The following is a 23,274-nucleotide window of genomic DNA, read 5'->3' on the forward strand; positions in this document are numbered from 1 at the left end:
TTTGCCGTGTAACAGGCACCGATTGGAAACGAATAAGGTATGAAAATTAACATTTACAGAATCTGACTGTGTAAATAACTAATTTTGCAACGTATATATCTGCGGTTTATATTCCAGTGTGGCTAATATATGTGAACATATTTTTTTCTTCAAAAATGTTGTGAGTGCGGCTTCTATAAATACTGTAATAATAATGGATTCAATTTATATAGCGCTTTTCTAGACACTCAAAGCACTTTACAGAAAACAGAGAACCCATCATTCATCCATCCACATTCACACATTGATGGTGGTAAGCTACATTTGTAGCCACATCTACCCTGGGGTAGACTGACGAAAGCATGGCTGCCAATTTGCACCTATGTCCCCTTTCACCGCCGCCAAACATTCATTACATTCATACACTAATGTGAGTGACACTGGGAGAAATGTGGGTGAAGTGTCTTGCCCAAAGACACACCGGCCATGACTAAGAAGGTGGAAGCTGGAATCGAACCTGGTACCCTCAAGTTGCTACCATCTGAGCCACAACTACCATTTGAGTCATGCCGTCCCATTAAATGTTGTTTTACACACACACACACACACACACACACACACACACACACACACACACACACACACACACACATACACACATACACACATACACACACATACACAGGCTACAGACAGGCCTCGTTTGAGTTGGCAGCTGAAGGGCGTATAAACCATTACAACGCGTATTGGAGAAAAAAAACATGTCTTACGTAAACTTTTTGGGGTTTACCTGTTGGGGTGGTGGCGGCGTGCTGGTTTGAATAGTCTCCGTTATCGTCTCACTTGACGTCCCAGGAACCTCCGCCATCCCTGTAGCTGCTTTGCTCACGCCAACGTTAGCTAACTTTTACGACAAGTACTGCTTTGGCGTCCGACAGTCAATTCCCACCGCTGTCCGTATTCCTAAATTACAAGATATTGTAAACAGAAGATTAATATGAAAGGAGGGCGGATGGATTCGTACTCTGATGGGATGTGGACAACCAATATAGTCAGAGATCAAGACATAACAATTAGGCCATGTTGAAAACGGAAGTGTATCCAATTCTACATACATCACAAACATTCCTGCCCATATAAGAAAACACGCACAGTATGCAGTCACAATTTTGTGTTATAAATCTAACTGTATGCTACACGAGAGATCAATGAGTTTATATTTAATTTTACCTACCTGCACCTCGCTACACTTGTATTATTTTGAAAAACATCCGGATGTTTTATTTCTGTTTCGTTGTTATCTAACAGGATAGGATGGGGAAGATATTTGTAGACGGACAGGTTTGACTTCCTGTTTTCCGTTCTGTCAAAAAGGACAAAGAACATTCTCGCTGTGACATTTCAACAACTTATTTTAAAAATTACTTCTTCATCGCGTGACTGTTGAGTTGATTTTAAATGTGTAACTACATCATATTATAGCGTAGTAATATAGAGCATTTAAGTAAATGAAAGGTTCTCGAAGATATTGTTGGACACTTGAGAAAGTACAAGTCGAACCATCCATTTCTACCGCTTGTCCCCCTCGGGGTTGCGGGGAGCAGGAGCCTGTCCCAGCTGCACTCAGTGGGAAGGCAGTGTACACCCTGGACAAGTAAGTATGTAAATATGAGATCCCAGTTCAGAAATACAGACTTTTTAAATTGTGTGTATATATATATATATATATATATATATATATATATATATATATATATATATATATATATATATATATATATATATATATATATATATATATATATACACACCGTACTGCATACCTTCTTGTTTATGGAACCACAGCGGCCTGTTATTTAGGGATGTGGGGGTCAATTCGTGTTCAAAGACTGGCACAGAGAGAAACTATTCGACTGTGCTCCAGTATCTCAAACAAGCCTTTAACATCACCGACTGCCAAGTCAAATTCACATCTGCGTCTTCAAGCTGAGAAACAGAAGCGGAGAAAACAGAGGGAAAATGCCATATTGTCAACTCAACACAATGTAAGTGTACTTAAACTGTATTTTTCGATCAACGATTCTCAAACTGTGTGGAGTTTGCATGTTCTCCCCGTGAATGCGTGGGTTCCCTCCGGGTACTCCGGCTTCCTCCCACTTCCAAAGACATGCACCTGGGGATAGGTTGATTGGCAACACTAAATTGGCCCTAGTGTGTGAATGTGAGTGTGAATGTTGTCTGTCTATCTGTGTTGGCCCTGCAATAAGGTGGCGACTTGTCCAGGGTGTACCCCGCCTTCCGCCCGATTGTAGCTGAGATAGGCGCCAGCGCCCCCCGCGACCCCGAAAGGGAATAAGCGGTAGAAAATGGATGGATGGATGTATTCTCAAACTGTGGTACACCAAAAAAATCACTTAAATTCAAGGACGTTACTGTTCAAACTGTGTGTAATATTAAATTGGTCAAAGTATTTAATATAATTGTTAAATAAAAACCCTGCCTTGTTTTTTTATGAATATTTAGACCTCCTACACTACTGTATTTTATTGTTGGTCATTATGGATATACTTGGAGAGCCAAGTGTTTTCTGAGTTGGTTCTTGGTGCAAAAAGTTTGAGAATCTCTAATTAGGATATTATTTGCTATAAATGAAATGAGTGAAATGTTTTGCCATTTTTATAACGTAATATGTGATGGGTTTTGGTTTTAGAAAGCTGATGAAGAACTTGTGAAATGGACCGAGAAGGAGAGGATTCTCTACACTGCTCATATACCGCCTGGGTCAAAGAAAGGTCTGTAGTATGTGTTTTTACAGCATTACTTGGGCATATCAATGGAGCACCAAACACAAAACGGACCCAAAACCAAAAATACACAAACACAATAAAACACATTCAACAGGAAAACTGCATATTCAAATGCTGTAATCACATATTCAGGGCATCAATAATGAATAAAGTTATGTGCATACATATTCACTTTTTTTGAGTCTCTTTGCACATGCAAAATGGAGCAGTGATTAAGATAGAATAAAAATGAACCATATTTAATAAAAAATAATCCACAGCAACTCTGTGGTTGATGTATCAAAAGCTTAAATTGTTTGACACAAAAAGCCAGCTTCATGGTTGAGGGTTTTGGATAATTTCTATGTTTTTAAAGTTTTTGCACCTTTACCTCTTTGTCCTTAAAAAAAGTGTTCTTACAGCATTTATATTTGCAGACACAACCTTGCCTCTCCCATCCGTATACAGTCCAGATTATGTGGAGTCCAGATGGTATCAGTGGTGGGAGAAAGAGAGATTCTTCAGCCCCGAGCAGCATGTGAGATATTTCAAATATACCACACAACACATGGACTTTCTTACTTCTCGCTTGTCACATTAAATACATGTACATTCACACTGTACATCCATCTTTTACGGCTGTCAAAGTTAACAGATTAACCCATGTGAATAATCACAAAAAATATCACTTTATACATGTATCCACGCAGATTAATTTGCGCAATTAATTATTGACCGATCATGCTCTTTTACCTCGAGTGGTTGGTTACCTGAAAGTCTACCTTACTTTACTTGTACTTTAGTTTACTTTCCCTGCTCAGATATCTCAAACAACTTCAGCCCTAAGCAAAAAATACCAAACATGTAATGTTTTTATTTTTTATTTTTTATTTTAACCCTTTAAAGGCCCTTTGATCAAATGATGTGACAGTCATCAATTAGTATAAATTTGCATAGCATTAGCTTTTATACTAAGTTGAACCTGAATGTATCTAATCAAAAATCCTTCAAAAGTTTCAAAATAAAACATTACATGTTTGATATTTTTGTATAGGACTGAAATTTATGGTGAAATAAATAAAAAAATAAAATGAATCCAAAATGTTTTTATGTGTAATGTGTAGCGAAGCACACAGTCTGACACTCTTTTTTGACTTGACCCTTAACACACCAACATCAGCCCTCATAACGCTGCAAGCGCTACCCTGTAGCCATAACAACACAGCACTTCCTCATTTGAAACCAATAACAATTACAGAAAGTGAGTTTGTATTCATTGACCCCCGGAATTAAGAGCATCAAAATTACAACACAAGCAAGTAATTTTTTTCTTTTAAACGTTTTCTGTTTTGTATTGCCGCAATTATGACAATTGGTTGTGAATCTCATCTCTTACTTTTTAATGTATTACTTTGTTACACTAAATTAGATTACAAATCTCTGGTTTGTGTTTTTTGTTTTGTTTTCTACAATCATTTGCATGACAGTTTGAAAATATTTTTAGTGCCAGTTCAGACACCATTGTAACGCCTTTGTATTGGTTAAAAATGTAAACAATACATATTTTCCGAAGTATTAAAGTCAATTCACCAACTTAAGTTATTGACCGCCAAAATACACATTTGACTGGGTAGTATTTGAATTGAAAAAAATATATATGTTTTTTTTTAGAAAAAAACCAAACAAACTCATTCCTATGTAATGTTAAAGGGAAACTGCACTTTTGTCTGTCTTCCACAGTCCTTGAGACGAAAACAGATGTTTTTCTTCTTTTTAAAGGCCTACTGAAATGAGATTTTCTTATTTAAACTGGGATAGCAGGTCCATTCTATGTGTCATACTTGATCATTTCGCGATATTGCCATATTTTTGCTGAAAGAATTTAGTAGAGAACATCGACGATAAAGTTTGCAACCTTTGGTCGCTAATAAAAAAGCCTTGCCTGTACCGGAAGTAGTAGACGATGTGCGCGTGACGTCCCCGGTGTGAGGGCTCCTCACATCCTCACATTGTTTATAATCATAGCCACCAGCAGCGAGAGCGATTCCTACCGAGAAAGCGACGATTTCCCCATTAATTTGAGCGAGGATGAAATATTCGTGGATGAGGAAAGTTAGAGTGAAGCACAAAAAAAAAAAAGGCGCCGTGTCAGTGGCAGCGATTCAGATGTACACATTTACTAGGATAATTCTGGAAAATCCTTTTATCTGCTTATTGTGTTAATAGTGTTTTAGTGAAATTATAAAGTCATACCTGAAAGTCAGAGGGCTGCGGTGAACGCCAGTGTCTCTGAGAGAAGCCAATGGAGGAGCCAAGATCACAGCTGCCTTTTTGACAGCTGCAGGCGGAGGTCGCATAATCCGCTGAAGTTTCCGGTGAGAGCCGATTTAATAACACAATTGGTTGACATTTGGTAGAGAAACATGTTCGCTTGACCACTCTGTGTTAAAGCTTCACAACAAACAAAGAAACACCGGCTGTGTTTCGGTTGCTAAGGCAGCTGCAATCCACCGCTTTCCACCAACAGCATTGTTCTTTATAGTCTCCATTATTAATTGAACAAATTGCAAAAGATTCAGCAACACAGATGTTCAAAATACCGTGTAATTATGCGATGAAAAGAGACGACTTTTAGCCGTGAGTGGTGCTGGGCTGAAATGTCCGCTCCAACCAATAACGTCACAAACACGCGTCAACATAAACGTCATCATTCCGCGACGTTTTCAACAGGATACCTCGCGAGAAATTTAAAATTGCAATTTAGTAAACGATACCGGCCTATTGGCATGTGTTGCAATGTTAAGATTTCATCATTGATATATAAACTATCAGACTGCGTGGTCGATAGTAGTGGGTTTCAGTAGGCCTTTAATGCATTCTAATTCTTAAATAAACACCAGCAAGAGTCCACTAATTAAGTCCATTAATGTGATTCGCTCTATCAGCCTAAAAAGGGCTGTAAAACACATCTAAAAATCTCCATTAATGTTTTATATACACGCTGTGAATATGAATGTAATGTAGTAACAATCACATTCATAATAACACAATGTTTACGTATTTTGCTCATTTTACACATACGATGGCGCATTAATGATACAGAAAGCTTCGCTATTTTGTGCAACAATAACAACTACTACTAATCATGGCAGACTTCATGAGAGCCGACAACGACTACTTTGGGACATATGATGATCTAGAACCTTATATTTTTTAACCTGAATGTATAAATGGAGGATGAGCTACAAATTTTACAAAATGGGTAATAAGCAGATTCAGCAAGTAGCAGTATTGCTAAGTGTACTCACTTGAGAAATACTATACATACTACCAACATAATAAAACAATCACCTACTGTACAATGTTAACTCTCACTGGGAGGCCAACTAATAGGATGTTCATGTTTTCCTGTTCAGATAAAGGATCAACCATAATCCTCACGCAGGTAAAAAAAAAAAAAAATAAACCAAGCGTCTTTTCATGTCCTTCTCGCAATCTCGAGGTCAAAGTTGGATGTCAAAGTTGACTTAAATTCTTGGTGTATAAACACAACCTTTTATTATTCAAGGGAGAGACATGATTTGTAATTTAGAATTAACTTTTACCAACTCAAAGGCAATGTAGCAATTCACCGGCTCAGTATGTCAATAGCTGCATAAGCTCGTTAGCTTTCTATGAACACGGCACAGCTAAAGCTAGATCCTCGTCGCTTATAATAACAATGTCGTGAATACTTGGTGTATATGCAGGTCATAACATGTAAATGGAGTATTCTTTGCGGTTGACGGATGTCTCAGCCACCTCGTATTTGCTGAACATTCCAAATTAGAATGCATTCAAAAAAGTGCAGTTACCCTCTCACGCAGATGCCATACAATGTATGACGTGTGTTTGTTTTTTTTCCTTGCCAGACGAAATTATCTCATGCTGTGGATCAGAATTTTGTGCTGTGTATCCCTCCACCAAATGTAACTGGGACTCTGCATCTGGGACATGCTCTGACTGTAGCTATAGAAGATGCTTTGGTTCGATGGTAATTGCCAATATCTGATGCAAAATGTTGCTGGATGACAGATGAAGCAAACTTTTGGTGAAGACAGCTCTAGGCAATAAGAAGTAATTTATACTTACTTTACTTTCTTCGATTCAAAAGGAGAAGGATGCAGGGCCAGAGAGTATTGTGGGTACCTGGATGTGATCATGCAGGAATAGCAACACAGGTAAGTCACTTTTTCACCCCATTCTATCACAGTGTAGTATTGCAAGAGGCTTCTATCATTGTAGGATAAACATACTTGGAATGTTCTCTTACTGTATGTATTTGGTACTGAATCATTGTATTGTCATATCATATGTTTCAAATCAGACCGTGGTGGAGAGGATGCTGCTCCGGGAAACTGGGAAACGGAGAAAAGACTTCACTAGAGAAGAATTTTTAAAGGAGGTTTGGAAATGGAAACATGAGTGAGTCTAGTCTCTCTTTGTCCATATATGCTTGAATATACTACTGTACATGTATTGGCTATGTCACCATTGCTAAAAACATGCACTGGTTTTGTGTCAGGAAAGGAGAGGAAATCTATCATCAGTTAAGGAAACTTGGTGCGTCCCTGGACTGGAGCAGAGCCTGTTTTACTATGGATGAAGTGAGACACATGTTTAACACATGCAGACACCCTGATTCACACTGCTTTTTTAAAGAGTGTGCAAGTGCAACATTAACAGTTTGAAGAGTATGAATGATTATTATTATTTTTTTTTAGTCAGTTGAAGTTCCTTATTGATTGAAGTGCAGCATTATTAGTTCCGGCTTGTAGTGTTGTTCTCGATCTACACAGAACAGTAGTTCAAATTTAGTTTGACGCAACTTTCTTCTCATTCATTCTCATAGCATCATAGTTCATTAAACAGCGTTGACTTTTGACTTCACTGGTGGAGCATAGTTAGTTGCTCCAATGCTGCGTAACTAGAAAGTTATTGGCCAAATTACTGGGTTTGTCCCACCCATTGCACAATGAGCATCTCTGAAAGTGTATGGAAAGTGGACTTTGCTTTGGCTGGCTCGCCAGAACGCTGAGCTATGATCTGTCTCAGGCTGATTTTTTTGCTTGGTCCGCAAACGAACACATTTCCAGTGAGGGTTGGACTCCGACTCAGCAGAAAAAAATGCACCCAAAAACCGGTGGCCTCTCACAGTGAGGTGACTCACTGCAGTCAGCCAAATTGTAGAACTGTCTGCTTTAAATGAATAAAATGATTATTGAATTTTGACGTTTACTAATCGGATCAATGAGCGTCCATTTCCGAATTGAAATACATCTAAACATTGAATATTTCCCCCATCTCTTCTTGATGGACAGTTTTGCATTTGGTCAAGCTGGCCAAGGACTTTGTTTTTCCCGTTTATTTTGGGTAAGCACACCATTTATATCGACATAGCTTGACTCCTAGTTCCATATTTGCAGCAACAAGTCACACCGGTCCTGACTCTCTCTTTTTCCATCTGCTCCAATGTTTCAATCTCTTTTTGTGCTCGCTCAGCATCTATAACCAGCAGAGATTTTTGCTTGATCAAAGTTAGAATATCATCCAAAGTATTATTGACACACTCAAGTGACAGTTAGCATTTGTGTCTATGCTTTTAAAGAACACTATAACCACTAAGGCAGTTATTAATACACACATTGAATTGTTAATAACCACACATAAGAGATGCATGTTATCCCCGTGTTATCCTTTCGGGTACTCCGGCTTCTACCCACTTTAGAAGACATGCACCTTGGAATAGGTTGATTGGCAACACTAAATTGACCCTAGTGTGTGAATGTTAGTTAAAGTTAAAATTAAAGTACCAATGATTGTCACACACACACTAGGTGTGGTGGAATTTGTCCTCTGCATTTGACCCATCCCCTTGATCACCCCCTGGGAAGTGAGGGGAGCAATGGGCAGCAGCGGTGCCGCGCCCAGGAATCATTTATGGTGATTGAGAGTGTGAATGTTGTGTGTCTATCTGTGTTGGCTTGTCAAGGGTGTACACCGCCTTCCGCCCGAATGCAGCTGAGCCTCCAGCAGCCCCTGCGAACTTGAAAGAGACAAGCGATAGAAAATGGATGGATGGAAGAGATGTAACACTAAACTTACCCTCTACTCAAATCTGCTGGTAGCCAATATGTAGCGTCACATGGCATTTGTCCTCCTTGTTGTGAAAGCTATTGATATGTTATTGCAAGTATTTTCAGAGGACTTCACATCTACATTTTTCATTGATTTTCTATGCATCATATGAGCTGAAGCCCATTCCTGACTTTCAGTGAGAGGCCGACAAATGTGGACTGGTAGTCAGACAAGCAATGTTACATTCACATCTAAATAATGCGTAATATGGCTTTTTTTTTTTTTTTACTGTTGAAGGAAACCAGGCACAGTTATGGCATGTTAACTACACACAGCCAAGATTGAAGCTATGGGAGGCAAATGTTTTTACTACACATCCACTGTTCTGCCCTCAACAGGATCTCAACACCAAAAATTACAATATGTTATTTTTAATCATGTTTCTTAGTTATTATCTGGTATTTTCAACATAACGTGTGTAAAATGATTGACATTACTGTGTCCTTGGTTTCAGGATTTCAGTAAGGCTGTTACTGAGGCCTTTGTCCGATTGTGTGACGCAGATTTGATCTTTCGCTCAGAGGGACTCATCAATTGGAGCTGTGCCCTGGAGTCTGCAATATCTGATATAGAGGTGATGAAACATGTTCTATCCGTGTACATATTGTGGAAAAGAAGCTTAATTTTGTGAATAATAATTATGTGTAGCAGGCTTCCCTCTATGTGGGGACTACAGAATAACCCTCCTGTAGAAAAACATTTGGGTTTCTCAATGTAAGCTTGGTTCTTTGATAACAGATTGACGTGTTTCAGTATGGGTCTTGGTCATGTATCACTACGGAAGCTCCAATGACACAATCAATCAATCAGTCAGTCAATCAATCAATAAATCAATCAATCAATCAATCAATGTTTACTTATATAGCCCTTAATCATAAATGTCTCAAAGGGCTGCACAAGCCACGACATTCTCGGCTCAGATCTCATATCGGGGCAAGAAAACTCAATGGGAACAATAAGAAACCTTGGAAGGGTCCGCAAATGTGAGGACCCCCCTGGGTGACTGGTGCAAAGAATGCAAAGTGGATAAAGTTAATAATGTGAGAGTCCAGTCCATAGTGGGGCCAGCAGGGGATCCTCTTGCATGTAGACACGTCGGGGTGCAGAGATGTCACCGACTTTGCATAAGAACTGGTCACCCCTTGTCCCGACTTCATGTGCAAGTCCAGTCCATTGGGAGACCAGCAGGAGATCTTCTTGAATAGAGACAAGTTAGCAGCGCAGAGACGTCACCAACTGATGCAAAGGGGAGTGGTTGATCCTGGGTTCCGACTTTAAACAGCTAGCTCATCTTCTGTGGAGGCTGAGCCGTGGTCATCTGATAACCTTTCCACACAGGAGAGAGGGGCAGAGCAGAAACGAGAGACAGCAGATCAAATGGTCTAAAAAGGGTCTATTTAAAGCCTAGACTATACAAATTAGTTTTAAGATGGAACTAAAATGTTTCTACTGAGGTACCATTTCCAACTGTTACCGGTAGGGCATTCCAGAGTACTGAAACCTGAATAGAAAACGCTGTAAAGCCTTCAGACTTTTTTGTGCTCTGGGAATCACAAATAAGCCGGAGTTCTTTGAATGCAGATTTCTGGCCCAAACATATAGTACAATACTCTCAGCAAGATAGGATGGAGCTAGTGCGTTTAGTATTTTATATGTAAGTAGTAAAACATTAAACTCGCATCTCAAGTGCACAGAAAGTCAGCGCAGGTAAGCCAGTATAGGCGTAAACTTTCTTGTTCTTGTCAAAAGTCTAGCAGCCACATTTTGTACCAACTGTAATTTTTTAATGCTAGACATAGGGAAACTCGAAAATAATACGTTACAGTTATCGAGATGAGACGTAACAAACGCATGAATAATAATCTCAGCGTCGGTGGTGGAAAAAATTGGACGGATTTTTGCAATATTACGGAGAGGACGGAAGGCTGTTTTAGTAATACTCTTAATTTGTGACTTAAATGAGAGTTGGGTCGAATATAAGAGACTTAGACTTAGACAAACTTTAATGATCCACAAGGGAAATTATTCCACACAGTAGCTCGGTTACAATGATGAAAATTGTAAAGATGGAAAGGACAATGCAGGTATAAATAGACTAAATATAGCGATGTAAAATATAACATATGTATGTAATATTTACATAATATATGTACAGATATACAGTATAATAATATATTATGTTTATATCATGTATACAATATATAACAATTACCATGTACAATATTACAGTGACAGGTGTCAGGTAATAGACAGATATCATCTATTGCTTTATGGCGAGTGATTATACAGCTGGATGGAGTGTGGAATGAAGAAGTTCTTAAATCAAACACTGTGGGAACAAAGCTGAAGGAGCCTGTTGGAGTATGAACTCCGCTGTCCCTCAATTGTCTGGTGGAGTGGGTGGGCAGGATTGTCCATGATGGCCAGCAGTTTGTCCAGTGTCCTCCTGTCCCTTAATGAAACAAACGCCTCCAACTCCGTGCCAGTAGTTTGGCTGGCTTTCCGGATTAGTTGGTCAATCCGGTTTGTGTCCCTTATGCTGGTGCTGCTCCCCCAACAGACCACTGCGAAGTATAGGGTACTGGCCACAACAGACTGATAAAATATCTCCAACAGCTTTCTGCACACATTAAAGCAGTGGTCCCCAACCACCGGGCCGCAGAAGAATTTTTAATTCATTTTATTAAAAAAAAAATATATATATATATATATTTTTCATTTTTTTATTAAATCAACATAAAAAAACACAATATACACTTACAATTAGTGCACCAACCACAAAAACCTCAATTTTTCAAGACAAAAACGTCCCTTTTTCATGACAAAGAAAAAAAAAAAAAGAAAAAAAAAAGGACAGTATGACACACATACTGAGCAACTTGTCACTCATCAGAATTGGCTGAATGGTGTTAAAGGCACTGGAGAAATCAAAGAACATGATCCTCACAGTGCCCTTCCCACCATCCAGTTGAGAGTGAGCATGATGCAGCAGGTAGATAACAGTATCATCTACTCCTACATGGGGCTGATACGCAAATAATAATACCAAGATTCTTTACCGAATCGCTTTGTGTAAGTGTATGGTTGTCAAATGTAAGGTGGTATTATTAAATAGGTGCCGTTGTTATCAGGACAGATAATCAGCATTTCTATATTCTTTAACATTAAGATGCAAAAAGTTGCTGGACTTCCATTGTTTAATTTCATTTAGAAACACCACCAGGTGACTACAATCTCTCGTGTTTGTCAGTTTTAGGATAATGGAGAATTGGGTGTCATCAGCATAACAGTGAAAGCTAACACTGTATTTGCGTATGATGTCACCGAGCAGCAACATTTAGATGCTGAAGAGTGCAGGACCAAGACCCCAAACCTGTGAAACTCCGCACGTTACCTTTAATATTATCCGAGGTCACATTGCTATGGAGACACACTACATCCTGTCAGTAAGATAGGAGTTAAACCAAAAAAAGGCTAAGTCTGACATGCAAATACGTGTTTTAATACGTCAGAAATATCCAGCTCTTCCTCATTCTTATCAGTCAATATTTTTTAAACGTGTTACTGCACATGTGCTAGATACTTCAGAAAACTGCATTTAATTTTCAGGGGGGGGGGTTGCCCACATCTGAGGTCCTCTCCAAGGTTTCTCATAGTCAGCATTGTCACTGGCGTCCCACTGGATGTGAATTCTCCCTGCCCACTGGGTGTGAGTTTTCCTTGCCCTTTTGTGGGTTCTTCCGAGGATGTCGTAGTCGTAATGATTTGTACAGTCCTTTGAGACATTTGTGATTTAGGGCTATATAAATAAACATTGATTGATTGATTGATTGATTGATTGATCAAGCACACTGCATGCCAGGACAACACTGGACACCTGGGCTGGAGGCAAAACGTCAGCCCAGATCCGGCTACCTCAAATATCATTATTCAAAACCATAGTGACACCATCTACTGGCAATTATGGACACACGGCCATGGTCACTTCACCCTAAAACAAATCTAAGTCCAGTATCATTTCATGACGTGGCACTATTTAAAAAAGCTAACCCCATTCCGACAACAGAAAAGTCAGAGCCACAAGAAGTTTGACTTGAAAACAACAAGGCAGGAATAACAATAAATGCAGTGACTGACCCAGTGTCATGGTTTAACACGGACCCACTCACTACTGCCATCCAAGGACACATGCCCCTTTGTAATGAACGGTAGAAAAAACTTCAAATCTGGCACCACTTCAGCCACTGTGGGAAACCAGAGTGAGACAACACATGGCCGGTTTACGATTGGGTGAAAATGAATTAAAGCGAGATTTAAGTGCAAAGTGACTCTTTTGACAGTACTGAAAAACTTTCTCAAAGTCACATATAAAAGACGATCACTTTTCACCCCGTCTTTTGTCTATCGTTTTCGTAAATTTGCGCCTAGTGTAACGGGAACCAAAACCACCATTATTGTTTCTAGAATGTGTTAGATAATAATAATCGTCCAGTGCAGAAGCCTCTGCAATAGTTTAGTAATACATATATTAAATACGCTCAAAAAGACAATCTTTAAACTGCTCCAGCATTATAACCTCCTGCAAGTCGGCAAAAGTTTTAACAGCAGCTGACGAACACCAACTATCAAAATGTGTGACCAAATCACGCATAAACTCCATCAATCAATCAATCAATCAATGTTTACTTATATAGCCCTAAATCACTAGTGTCTCAAAGGGCTGCACAAACCACCACGACATCCTCGGTAGGCCCACATAAGGGCAAGGAAAACTCACACCCAGTGGGACATCGGTGACAATAATGACACAGTGGGACGTCGGTGACATGTGTGATGTAGCTTCTCGTTTCCACCCACGAAAACCCTGCTTATACGCCTTTGGCACCAACTCTTACGCTTTAAGCACTGCCGCGTTAACAGCAAGATAAGTACTCCTGTCAGCACTACCCAATGCTGAAAATGCCTGTTGCGCTTTCCAAAACACACTGTGGCATTAACACACATGTAGCCTCTGACCAACCACGAGACTGCTAAACTCTCAAATAAAAATTAAAGGGTCTTTCTCATTGAACTTAGGAACAAGCCTCAAATCACTAAGTTCATCCTTTTATCCCTGCACTCCTAATGTACGCTGATCATCAGTGTAACTATCCCCAAGGCTACCCGGTCTCGTTAACTTAAGTTTCTGCCACTTGAGGTCAAGTTTAGCAATTTCCAAATCCTGCTTCTTTTTCTCAGTTTCCACACGCATGTTCTCCCTTTGATTTTCAGCATGCACTTGCATTTTCTGTTTCATGCTCAACCTGCACTCGCTTTTTGTCAGTCTGCTGCAAAATGTTTGCTGCTCAAAACCCAAAACAGTGACACCTGCAGGTGAAGCTGCATATGCTTTATGCATCAATTGATCTCTGAAATTTCTTTAACAATATTTTTAACTTTTTTTGTGTCTGCAATATCAACTTTATAATGCTCTGCAATTGCAGTTAACTGTCTCCTAGTGCAGTTGTCTAAACCACGCTCACATGGCGCTTTAACAAATTCCTCGTGGTGTGGCTCGGTTGATAGAGCAGCTGTGCGAGCAACTTTGGGGTTCCAGGTTTGATCCCAACTTTGTCATCTTCGTCACTGCTGATGTGTTCTTGGGCAAGGCACTTACTCACCTGCTCCCAGTTCCACCAACACTGGTTTAAATGTAGCTTAAAGATGTAAATATTAAGTGTCACTATTTAAAGCGCTTTGAGTCTCAAGAGCATACTTGCCAACATTGAGACCTCCAAATTCGGGAGATGGGGTGTTTGAGATGTGTGTGTGTGTGTGTGTGTGGGCGGGTTTGGTGTTAGCGGGGGTTTATATTGTAGCGTCCCGGACGATTTAGTGCTGCAAGGGATTCTGGGTATCTGTTCTGTTGTGTGTATGTTGCGTTACGGTGTGGATGCTCTTCCCAAATATGTTTGTCATTCTTGTTTGGTGTGGGTTCACAGTGTGGCGCATATTTTTAACGTGTTAAAGTTGTTTATACGGCCATCGTTAGTGAGACTTGTATGGCTATTGATCATGTATGAATTGCATTCGCTTGTGAGTGTGATTGAAAGCTGCATATACATGTGATTGGGCCGGCATGTTGTCTGTATGAAGGAAAAGCGTACAAGACGACAGGTTTTAGAGGACGCTAAAGGCAGTGCCTTTAAGGCACGTCCCCGATATTGTTGTCCGGGTGGAAACCGGGAGAAATTCAGGAGAATGGTTGCCCCAGGTGATTTTCGGGAGGGGCACTGAAATTCAGGAGTCTCCCGGGAAAATCGTGAGGGTTGGCAAGTATGCTCAAGAGAAACACATATACAAAAGCCTACATAAGCCTAACTGATCATTTAACAATATACACCAATACAAAGGAGTAGAATACCTCGCTTCCTAGCCAAAACAACCTTTCAAACTCATCCCTCGTCTTCGAGAAGCGTGGTGATGGGTACTTATGCGCTAGATACCGACAGCAAGCATGCACAACAAGCAAGCTGGCAAACAAGCGTAACCACGGCACGCTCCTGAGCCAAAGTAGGGAAAAGGGAATTGGGAAGCTGCAACCCGCTCTTAACTACCACACTAAAACACAAAATGCAGCGAGACCCCTGTTGGGAACAATCGCTAAGCCTACCATTGCTATTTTTCAAACTTTCAGTGCGCATTACAAGAAATACACTTATCTTTTGGGTCTTGAAAACTGCACAGCTGACTAAAATCATGGAAAAAAATCTATACTCACTCAAAACTTCAGCATGATCTCCCAAGAGCGCAATACCTAAATAAGGCAAATGACGTTAAAGGGTAAACCCTCTAACACACCATCAAAAAATGCACAGCCAGCTCGAGACTTCACAAGCCACTCACTTGTTAGCCACTCAAACCAAGAGCTGACACAACTTGACAAAGTGCTCAAAAGTTACCAAGTAACCACGGCAAAACCAACCTTATATTACCTTACTGAAAAAAACACTAGTTGTTTAGACAAGCTTCCTCTTGTTACGGCTGGCTCAGGGCTGCAATGACAAAGCGGGAGACGAGACTGAAGTATAACATGCACAAAGAAATATTTAATCCAACAGAAGTGAGTGTAACATATAGACCAAAAGAAAGTAGGCTAAACCAAGGACAAAGCTAACATGAATCTGCTAACAGTAAAAGAGGAACGAGGAGAGGCACAGCACAGCAGAGACTAAGGTCCTGGGGATCCCAATTTATATCCCACAGCTGATTAGCCCCAATGAGGTGCAGCTACAAGACCTGCAGACACACAAGGCAGAGGGAGAAAGGTGGAGCCAGGGGAAGAGGTAGAGGAGAAGTCCAAGCAGAATCCACTCCCACAAGGCTTAAACAGGGCTGTAACCGCTTTGGCACAAAACCTTCTGAGTGTAACTTTACACTTTGCCCACTGCACGGATAAATGAATACTGAGTAGTTGAAAGTAGGCAGCTTGTCACAACACGGCCGTTGCGCCGAGACCAATGAACGAAATATTACAATAACGCAATAATCAGCCAACCGTAACTATTGCGGATTGCGACTGTAACTTAACAGCTACCCAATGTTCGCTTGGACCAGCTGAAAGAGCTTAGTGTAGTTCCTTCACAGTAAGACTGTGAGAATTATTTGGAGAAGGGGGTCGTCCATACTTGCCAACCTTGAGACCTCCGATTTCGGGAGGTGGGGGCTGGGGGGCGTGGTCGGGGGCAGGGCGTGGTCAGTGGCGTGGTTAAGAGGGGAGGAGTATATTTACCGCCAGATTCATAGATTCACCAAGTCAAGTATTTCATATACATACATATATATATATATGCATAAGAAATACTTGACTTTCAGTGAATTCTAGCTATATATATATATTTATATATTTATTTTATTATACAGTATATATACATATATAAATATATAATAAATAAACCGTGGCCTCCAGCTCCGCCTGAATTTCGGGAGATTTTTGGGAGAAAATGTGTCCCGGGAGGTTTTCGGGAGAGGCGCTGAATTTCGGGAGTCTCCCGGAAAATCCGGGAGGGTTGCAAGTATGGGGTCGTCTGTGTTATAGGGAGAGGCTTGCTTTAGGTACAGCTCGACCTGCGTCATTGTAGCTTCCCTAGTGATACAGGCCCAAGGCGATATCCCATAGTGAAACACCGAACAAAGTTAGAAAAAGAACAGTTGTAAATGACACAGTTCTCTGATCCTCTCACCAGCTACATAGCTTACAATGGTCATTCATTAAAATGTTGTACTGTATTTCATACAACAAAAGTGAGTGTAACATATAATCTTCCTGTATTTTAGCCCACAACTCAAAATGATATATTTAAAGTCCAGAAAGTGCAGTAAACATCTGAAAGTGTAATGAATGTCAATTTACAGTACAGTATTTTTGAATAAGCAATAATAAAATATTACTTGAATGCCTTACCATTTATTTTGTTTTTAGGTTGATTCAAAAGAACTATCTGGGCAAACCATGCTGTCTGTTCCTGGTTATGAACACAAAGTAGAGTTTGGAGCCATGTTTACATTTGCCTACCCCATAGAAGACTGTGGTAAGTATCAGTGTTGAACCCCAAAATGCAGAGAAGGAGGGAGGCATTTTGCAGGAAAAGATAGTTTCATTTAAAATACTACAACTAGAACAAAGTGTTAAAAAAAAAAGCACGCATGTGGGCGGCTATGACAAACTCAGGGCTATGAACAAACAAATCGGAAGCAGGGAGCAAAAAACAGTAAGCTACAAACATCTACCAAATATAGCTTACCGCTACGCTGCAATCACATGACCAGTGGGAATGACAAGTAGAAAATGACATTGACACAACAATAATCCAGCCCTGACTGGAGGAGAAAACAGGTCTTAGTGGCTGGCTGATTGATCGCAGGTGTGGCCAGGTGCCAATCAGCCACAGCTGAGGGTTACACAGCACTCAGGGAGACAAACAGGAAACAGAACCAAAATAAGAGTGCTGACAGGAACTAAAGACAAATGCAGAGGAAAAACTACGACATTGACCAAAACTCTCAGGGACAAGCCTGACAGTAGCCCCCCTTCCCATAACGGATACCAGACGTTCTTGAAACCCCCCCCCAAGAAAAACAGTCCAAAGTCACGGGAGGACAAGGAGGTAGGTCCCCAGGCCAAGTGTCCCCGCAACCAGCGGGGAAGAGTCAGGTGGTGACGAGTAGAACGGCGCAGCAATTGGCGAGGCGGTCGCCCATGAAATGAACACATCCATGGCCGACGAAAGGTTGGTGGCGCCCTCTGCTGGCCCACCGGAGACGATGGTGGTGCCCTCTGCTGGCCCACTGGAGACGATGGTGGCGCCCCCTGCTGCTGGACCACCGGACAGGATGGTGGTGGCGCCCCCTGCTGCTGGACCACCGGACAGGATGGTGGTGGCGCCCCCTGCTGCTGGACCACCGGACAGGATGGTGGTGGGGCTCCCTGCTGCTGGACCACCGGACAGGATGGTGGTGGCGCCCCCTGCTGCTGGACCACCGGACAGGATGGTGGTGGCGCCCCCTGCTGCTGGCCCACCGGACAGGATGGTGGTGGCGCCCCCTGCTGCTGGCCCACCGGAGTGCGTGGTGGCGCCCCCTGCAGCTGGCCCACCGGAGTGCGTGGTGGCGTCTGCTGGCCCACCGGAGTGCATGGTGGCGTCTGCTGGCCCACCGGAGTGCATGGTCGCGTCTGCTGGCCCACCGGAGTGCATGGTGGCGTCTGCTGGCCCACCGGAGTGCATGGTGGCGTCTGCTGGCCCACCGGAGTGCATGGTGGCGTCTGCTGGCCCACTGGAGTGCATAGTGGCGCCGTAGGTTGCTGACCCACCGGAGATGATGGCGCCGTAGGTTGCAGAGCCACTTGCGTGAGTAGTAGCTGTGTCTTAGCTGCACAGCTACTGATAGGACCCCCCCGCCCCCCCCGAACTTCTTTTCAAATGATCCATTAAGTCTATCGCTAAACTAAGCCTCTCCGCTTTAGACATCTCTGCGGGGTTCGAATTTGGCTGGATTATTCTGTCAGGGTTATTTGGTGACAAACCCCAAGATGCAGAGAAGGAGGGAGGCATTTTGCAGGAAAAGATAGTTTAAAATACTACAACTAGAACAAACAAAGAGTGAAAACAAAAAGCACGCACGTGGGCGGATATAACAAACTAAGGGCTATGAACAAACAAATCGGAAGCAGGGAACAAAAAACAGTAAGCTGCAAAAATCTACCAAATATAGCTTACCGCTATGCTGCAATCACATGACCAGTAGGAATGACAAGTAGAAAATGACATTGACACGACAATAATCCAGCCCTGACTGGAGGAGAAAACAGGTCTTAAACAGTGGCTGGCTGATTGATCCCACGTGTGGCCAGGTGCCAATCAGCCACAGCTGAGGGTTACACAGCACTCAGGGAGACAAACAGGAAACAGAACCAAAATAAGAGTGCTGACAGGAACTAAAGACAAATGCAGGGGAAAAACTAAGACATTGACCAAAACTGTCAGGGACAAGCCTGACATTGATAGTGGTTTGAAAGTAAAAAAAGTATGGACCTAAAAGCAATTGCACACAGCAATGTCCATCTAGACATGGATGTATGAGTTTGGAGTGGAAGGATTTGATTAGCTCACTAAGGGCGCTGACCTCAACACACATCAATTCTTGGGATAAACTACAACAGAGCCTCCCTGACAAGCCTGTATGACCAGCCTTACAAAGCAGAATCTCCAGGAATTTGCAATTGACCCACTTTGCACAGCGCCCCCCTCCACATTTTAGTTAATCGCTGTCTTTTTCTCCAATCATTGGCCTCTTAGCAGCGCTCCAAAACATACATGAACAGAAACGGAGAAGCATACAAGATTCATTAGTATCGTGGTACTATACTAGTACCAGTATACTGTACAACCCTAATAAATAAACAAATATATATATATCCAAAACCAGTGATGTGGGCACATTGTGCAATTTAATAAATAAGTAAATAATAAATAAAAACAGAATACAATTATTTGCAAATGCTTTTTTTCAACTTAGCGGTATATTCAATTTAATACACTGCAAAGACAAGATATTTAATGTTCGAAATGATAAACAGAATTTTTTTTGCAAAATATCATTAACTTAGAATTTCATGGCAGAAACACGTTGCAAAAAAGTTGGCGCAGGGGCATTGTTACCACTGTGTAACATGGCCTTTGCTTTTAACAACACTTTAAACGTTTGGGAACTGAGAAGACCAATTTTGGTGGAAATATTTCCCATTCTTGCTTCATGTGTATGTCTGTGTGTGTATATATACATGTGTGTGTGTGTGTGTATATATATATATATATATACAGATATATATATATATATATATATATATATATATATATATATATATATATATATATATATATATATATATATATATATCTCGTCAGTGGTTATAGTGTCCGCCCTGAGATCGGTAGATTGTGAGTTCAAAACCCCGGCCCAAAATGGATACAAGGATGATACAGCAGAGGATTGGGACAATGTCATGTGGTCAGATGAAACCAAAATACAACTTTTTGGTATAAACTCAACTCGTTGTGTTTAGAGGAAGAAGAATACTAAGTTGCATCCCAAGGATCACCATACATACTGTGAAGCATGGGGGTGGAAACATCATGCTTTGGGGCTGTTTTTCTGCTAAGGGGACAGGAGGATTGATCCGTGTTAAGGAAAGAATGAATGGGGCCATGTATCATGAGATTTTGAGCCAAAACCTCCTTCCATCAGTGAGAGCTTTGAATGGTTGACCAAATACTTATTTTCCACCATAATTAACAATAAATTCTTTAAAATTCCTACAATGTGAATTCCTGGATTTTTTTTCACATTCTATCTCTCACAGTTGAAGTGTACCTATGATGAAAATTACAGACCTCTGTCATCATTTTAAGTGGGAGAACTTTCACAATCGGTGGCTGACTAAATACTTTTTTGCCCCACTGTGTATATATATATATATATATATATATATATATATATATATATATATATATATATATATATATCAAAACCCCGTTTTCGCATGAGTTGGGGAATTGTGATAGATATAAATATAAACGGAATACAATGATTTGCAAATCATTTTCAACCCATATTCAGTTTAATATGCTACAAAGACATCATATTTGAAGTTAAAACTGATAAACATTTTTCTTTTTGAGAAATAATCATTAACTTTACAATTTGATGCCAGCGACACGAGACAAAGAAGTTGGGAAAGGTGGCAATAAATACTGATAAAGTTGAGGAATTCTGATCAAACACTTTTTTTGAAAATTTAAAAGGTGTGCAGGCTAATTGGGAACAGGTGGGTGCCACGATTGGCTATAAAAGCAGCTTCCATGGAATGCTCAGTCATTCACAAACAAGGATGGGGTGAGGGTCACCAATTTGTAAGAAAATTGTCGAACAGTTTTAGAAAAACATTTCTAAACGAGCTATTGCAAGGAATTTAGGGATTTTTACCATCTACGGTCCGTAAAATTATCTTAAATGTTCAGGGAATCTGGAAAAATCACTGCATGTAAGCGATGATATTACGGACTTTTGATCCCTCAGATGGTACTGCATCAAAAACCAACATCAGTGTGTAAAGGATATCACCATATGGGCTCAGGAACACTTCATAAAACCACTGTCAGTAACTACAGTTGGTCGCTACATCTGTAAGTGCAAGTTAAAACTCTACTATGCAGAGCGAAATCCATTTATAAACAACACCCAGAAATGCAGCCGGCTTTGCTGGGCCTTAGCTCATCTCAGATGGACTGATGCAAAGTGGAAAAGTGTTTTGTGGTCTGACGAGTCCACATTTCAAATTATATTTGGAAACTGTGGACGTGGTGTCCTCCGGAACAAAGAGGAAAATAACCATCCGGATTGTTATAGGCGCAAAGTTCTAAAGCCAGCCTCTGTAATGGTATGGGGGTGTATTAGTGCCCAAGGCATGGGTAACTTACACATCTGTGAAGGCACCATTAATGCTGAAAGGTACATACAGGTTTTGGAGCAACATATGTTGTCATCCGAGCTACGTTATCATGGACGTCCCTGCTTATTTCAGCAAAACAATGTCAAGCCATGTGTTACAACAGCGTGGCTTCGTAGTAAAAGAGTGCGGGTACTTTCCTGGCCTGCCTGTAGTCCAGACATGTCTCCCATCAAAAATTTGTGGCGCATTATGAATCGTAAAATATGACAGCGGAGACCCCGGACTGTTGAACAACTGAAGCTCTACATAAAACAAGAATGGGAAAAAAAATCCACTTTCAAAGCTTCAACAATTAGTTTCCTCAGTTCCCAAACGTTTATTGAGTGTTGTTAAAAGAAAAGGTGATGTAACACAGTGGTGAACATGCCCTTTCCCAACTATTTTGGCACGTGTTGCAGCCATGAAATTCTAAGTTAATTAATATTTGCAAAAAAAAATTAAGTTTATGAGTTTGAACATCAAATATCTTGTCTTTGTAGTGCATCCAATTTAATATGGGTTAAAGAGGATTTGCAAATTATTGTGTTTCGTTTATATTTACATCCAACACAATTTCCCAACTCATATGGAAACGGGGTTTGTATAGTTACAGCCCGGCCCCCGGCCAAATTGTTTGAACCCAATCCAGCCCCCGTGTCAAAAAGTTTGGGGACCCTTGGTCTACACAAAGTGCTGACTTCACTGGTTTTGTATGTATGTATGTATGTATGTATGTATGTGTGTCTATATATATTTATGTATATTATGTACATATATGTATATACAATATATGTATGTATATTTACATTTACTGCAATACATGTAATTGGTCTCGGTTGATTGGCATTGGAATCGGCAGCATAAAACCTTGTTCTGAATATCCCTAATTAATTAAAACTAAGTTTGTTAAAGTGCCCGTAAAGTTGAAAAACAAGTTGACTTTATATGCCTAATTGTGTTTCATTGTATCTATTGAAGCATTTCCAATTATATGTACAAAGTATCCAAAAATATCATCTAAACATCACAAAATGCCACAAATTCAGTCAGCTATTTTGAAAATTCCGGTTCGAACGTCTCCGGTAATTTCTGTGGATTGACATCACTGGACTAACTCTGACCTGATCTATCAGATCAGTCATCCTGGAAATACACAAACATTTGAGAGAGATGTGCTGTCTTATCATTCACAATCCCTTTACAAGACATGAACACGTATGTTTTAGTTTTTCAATGCGTTCTATGTTGCAAATAAATAAATATATAAAAAAGTCAGCTAACAAAGTATTCAATGGGGTATCTTTA

At 40.6% G+C, this 23,274-nt stretch overlaps 2 protein-coding genes across 5 annotated transcripts in view; one reads left to right on the top strand and one right to left on the bottom strand.

Moving 5' to 3' along the window:
• The window catches only part of ppp1r11 (protein phosphatase 1, regulatory (inhibitor) subunit 11), a 36,962-nt gene extending 35,624 nt beyond the window's left edge, over positions 1 to 1,338 (bottom strand). Inside the window, exons 1-2 of one of the 2 annotated variants that reach the window (XM_061908303.1) lie at positions 1,214 to 1,338; positions 770 to 942 (exon numbers count right to left, since the gene is read on the bottom strand). In XM_061908303.1, the coding sequence (XP_061764287.1) occupies positions 770 to 847 (78 nt within the window). In that variant the 5' untranslated portion in view covers positions 848 to 942; positions 1,214 to 1,338. Of the gene's footprint in view, positions 1 to 769; positions 1,060 to 1,213 lie in introns of those variants that run through there. The other variant, XM_061908302.1, reaches the window with a different exon arrangement.
• vars2 (valyl-tRNA synthetase 2, mitochondrial) overlaps positions 1,291 to 23,274 on the top strand; it is an 83,013-nt gene continuing 61,029 nt past the window's right edge. The window contains exons 1-10 of one of the 3 annotated variants that reach the window (XM_061908301.1): positions 1,291 to 1,633; positions 1,825 to 2,024; positions 2,690 to 2,771; positions 3,203 to 3,303; positions 6,677 to 6,798; positions 6,919 to 6,985; positions 7,132 to 7,229; positions 7,330 to 7,411; positions 9,397 to 9,516; positions 17,404 to 17,512. In XM_061908301.1, coding sequence (XP_061764285.1) covers positions 1,842 to 2,024; positions 2,690 to 2,771; positions 3,203 to 3,303; positions 6,677 to 6,798; positions 6,919 to 6,985; positions 7,132 to 7,229; positions 7,330 to 7,411; positions 9,397 to 9,516; positions 17,404 to 17,512 — 964 coding nt within the window. In that variant the 5' untranslated portion in view covers positions 1,291 to 1,633; positions 1,825 to 1,841. The remainder of the gene's footprint in view (positions 1,634 to 1,824; positions 2,025 to 2,689; positions 2,772 to 3,202; positions 3,304 to 6,676; positions 6,799 to 6,918; positions 6,986 to 7,131; positions 7,230 to 7,329; positions 7,412 to 9,396; positions 9,517 to 17,403; positions 17,513 to 23,274) is intronic. The other 2 variants (XM_061908299.1, XM_061908300.1) reach the window with 2 other exon arrangements.

Source organism: Nerophis ophidion, linkage group LG08 (assembly GCF_033978795.1).
Source record: "Nerophis ophidion isolate RoL-2023_Sa linkage group LG08, RoL_Noph_v1.0, whole genome shotgun sequence".
NCBI classification, from domain to species: domain Eukaryota; kingdom Metazoa; phylum Chordata; class Actinopteri; order Syngnathiformes; family Syngnathidae; genus Nerophis; species Nerophis ophidion.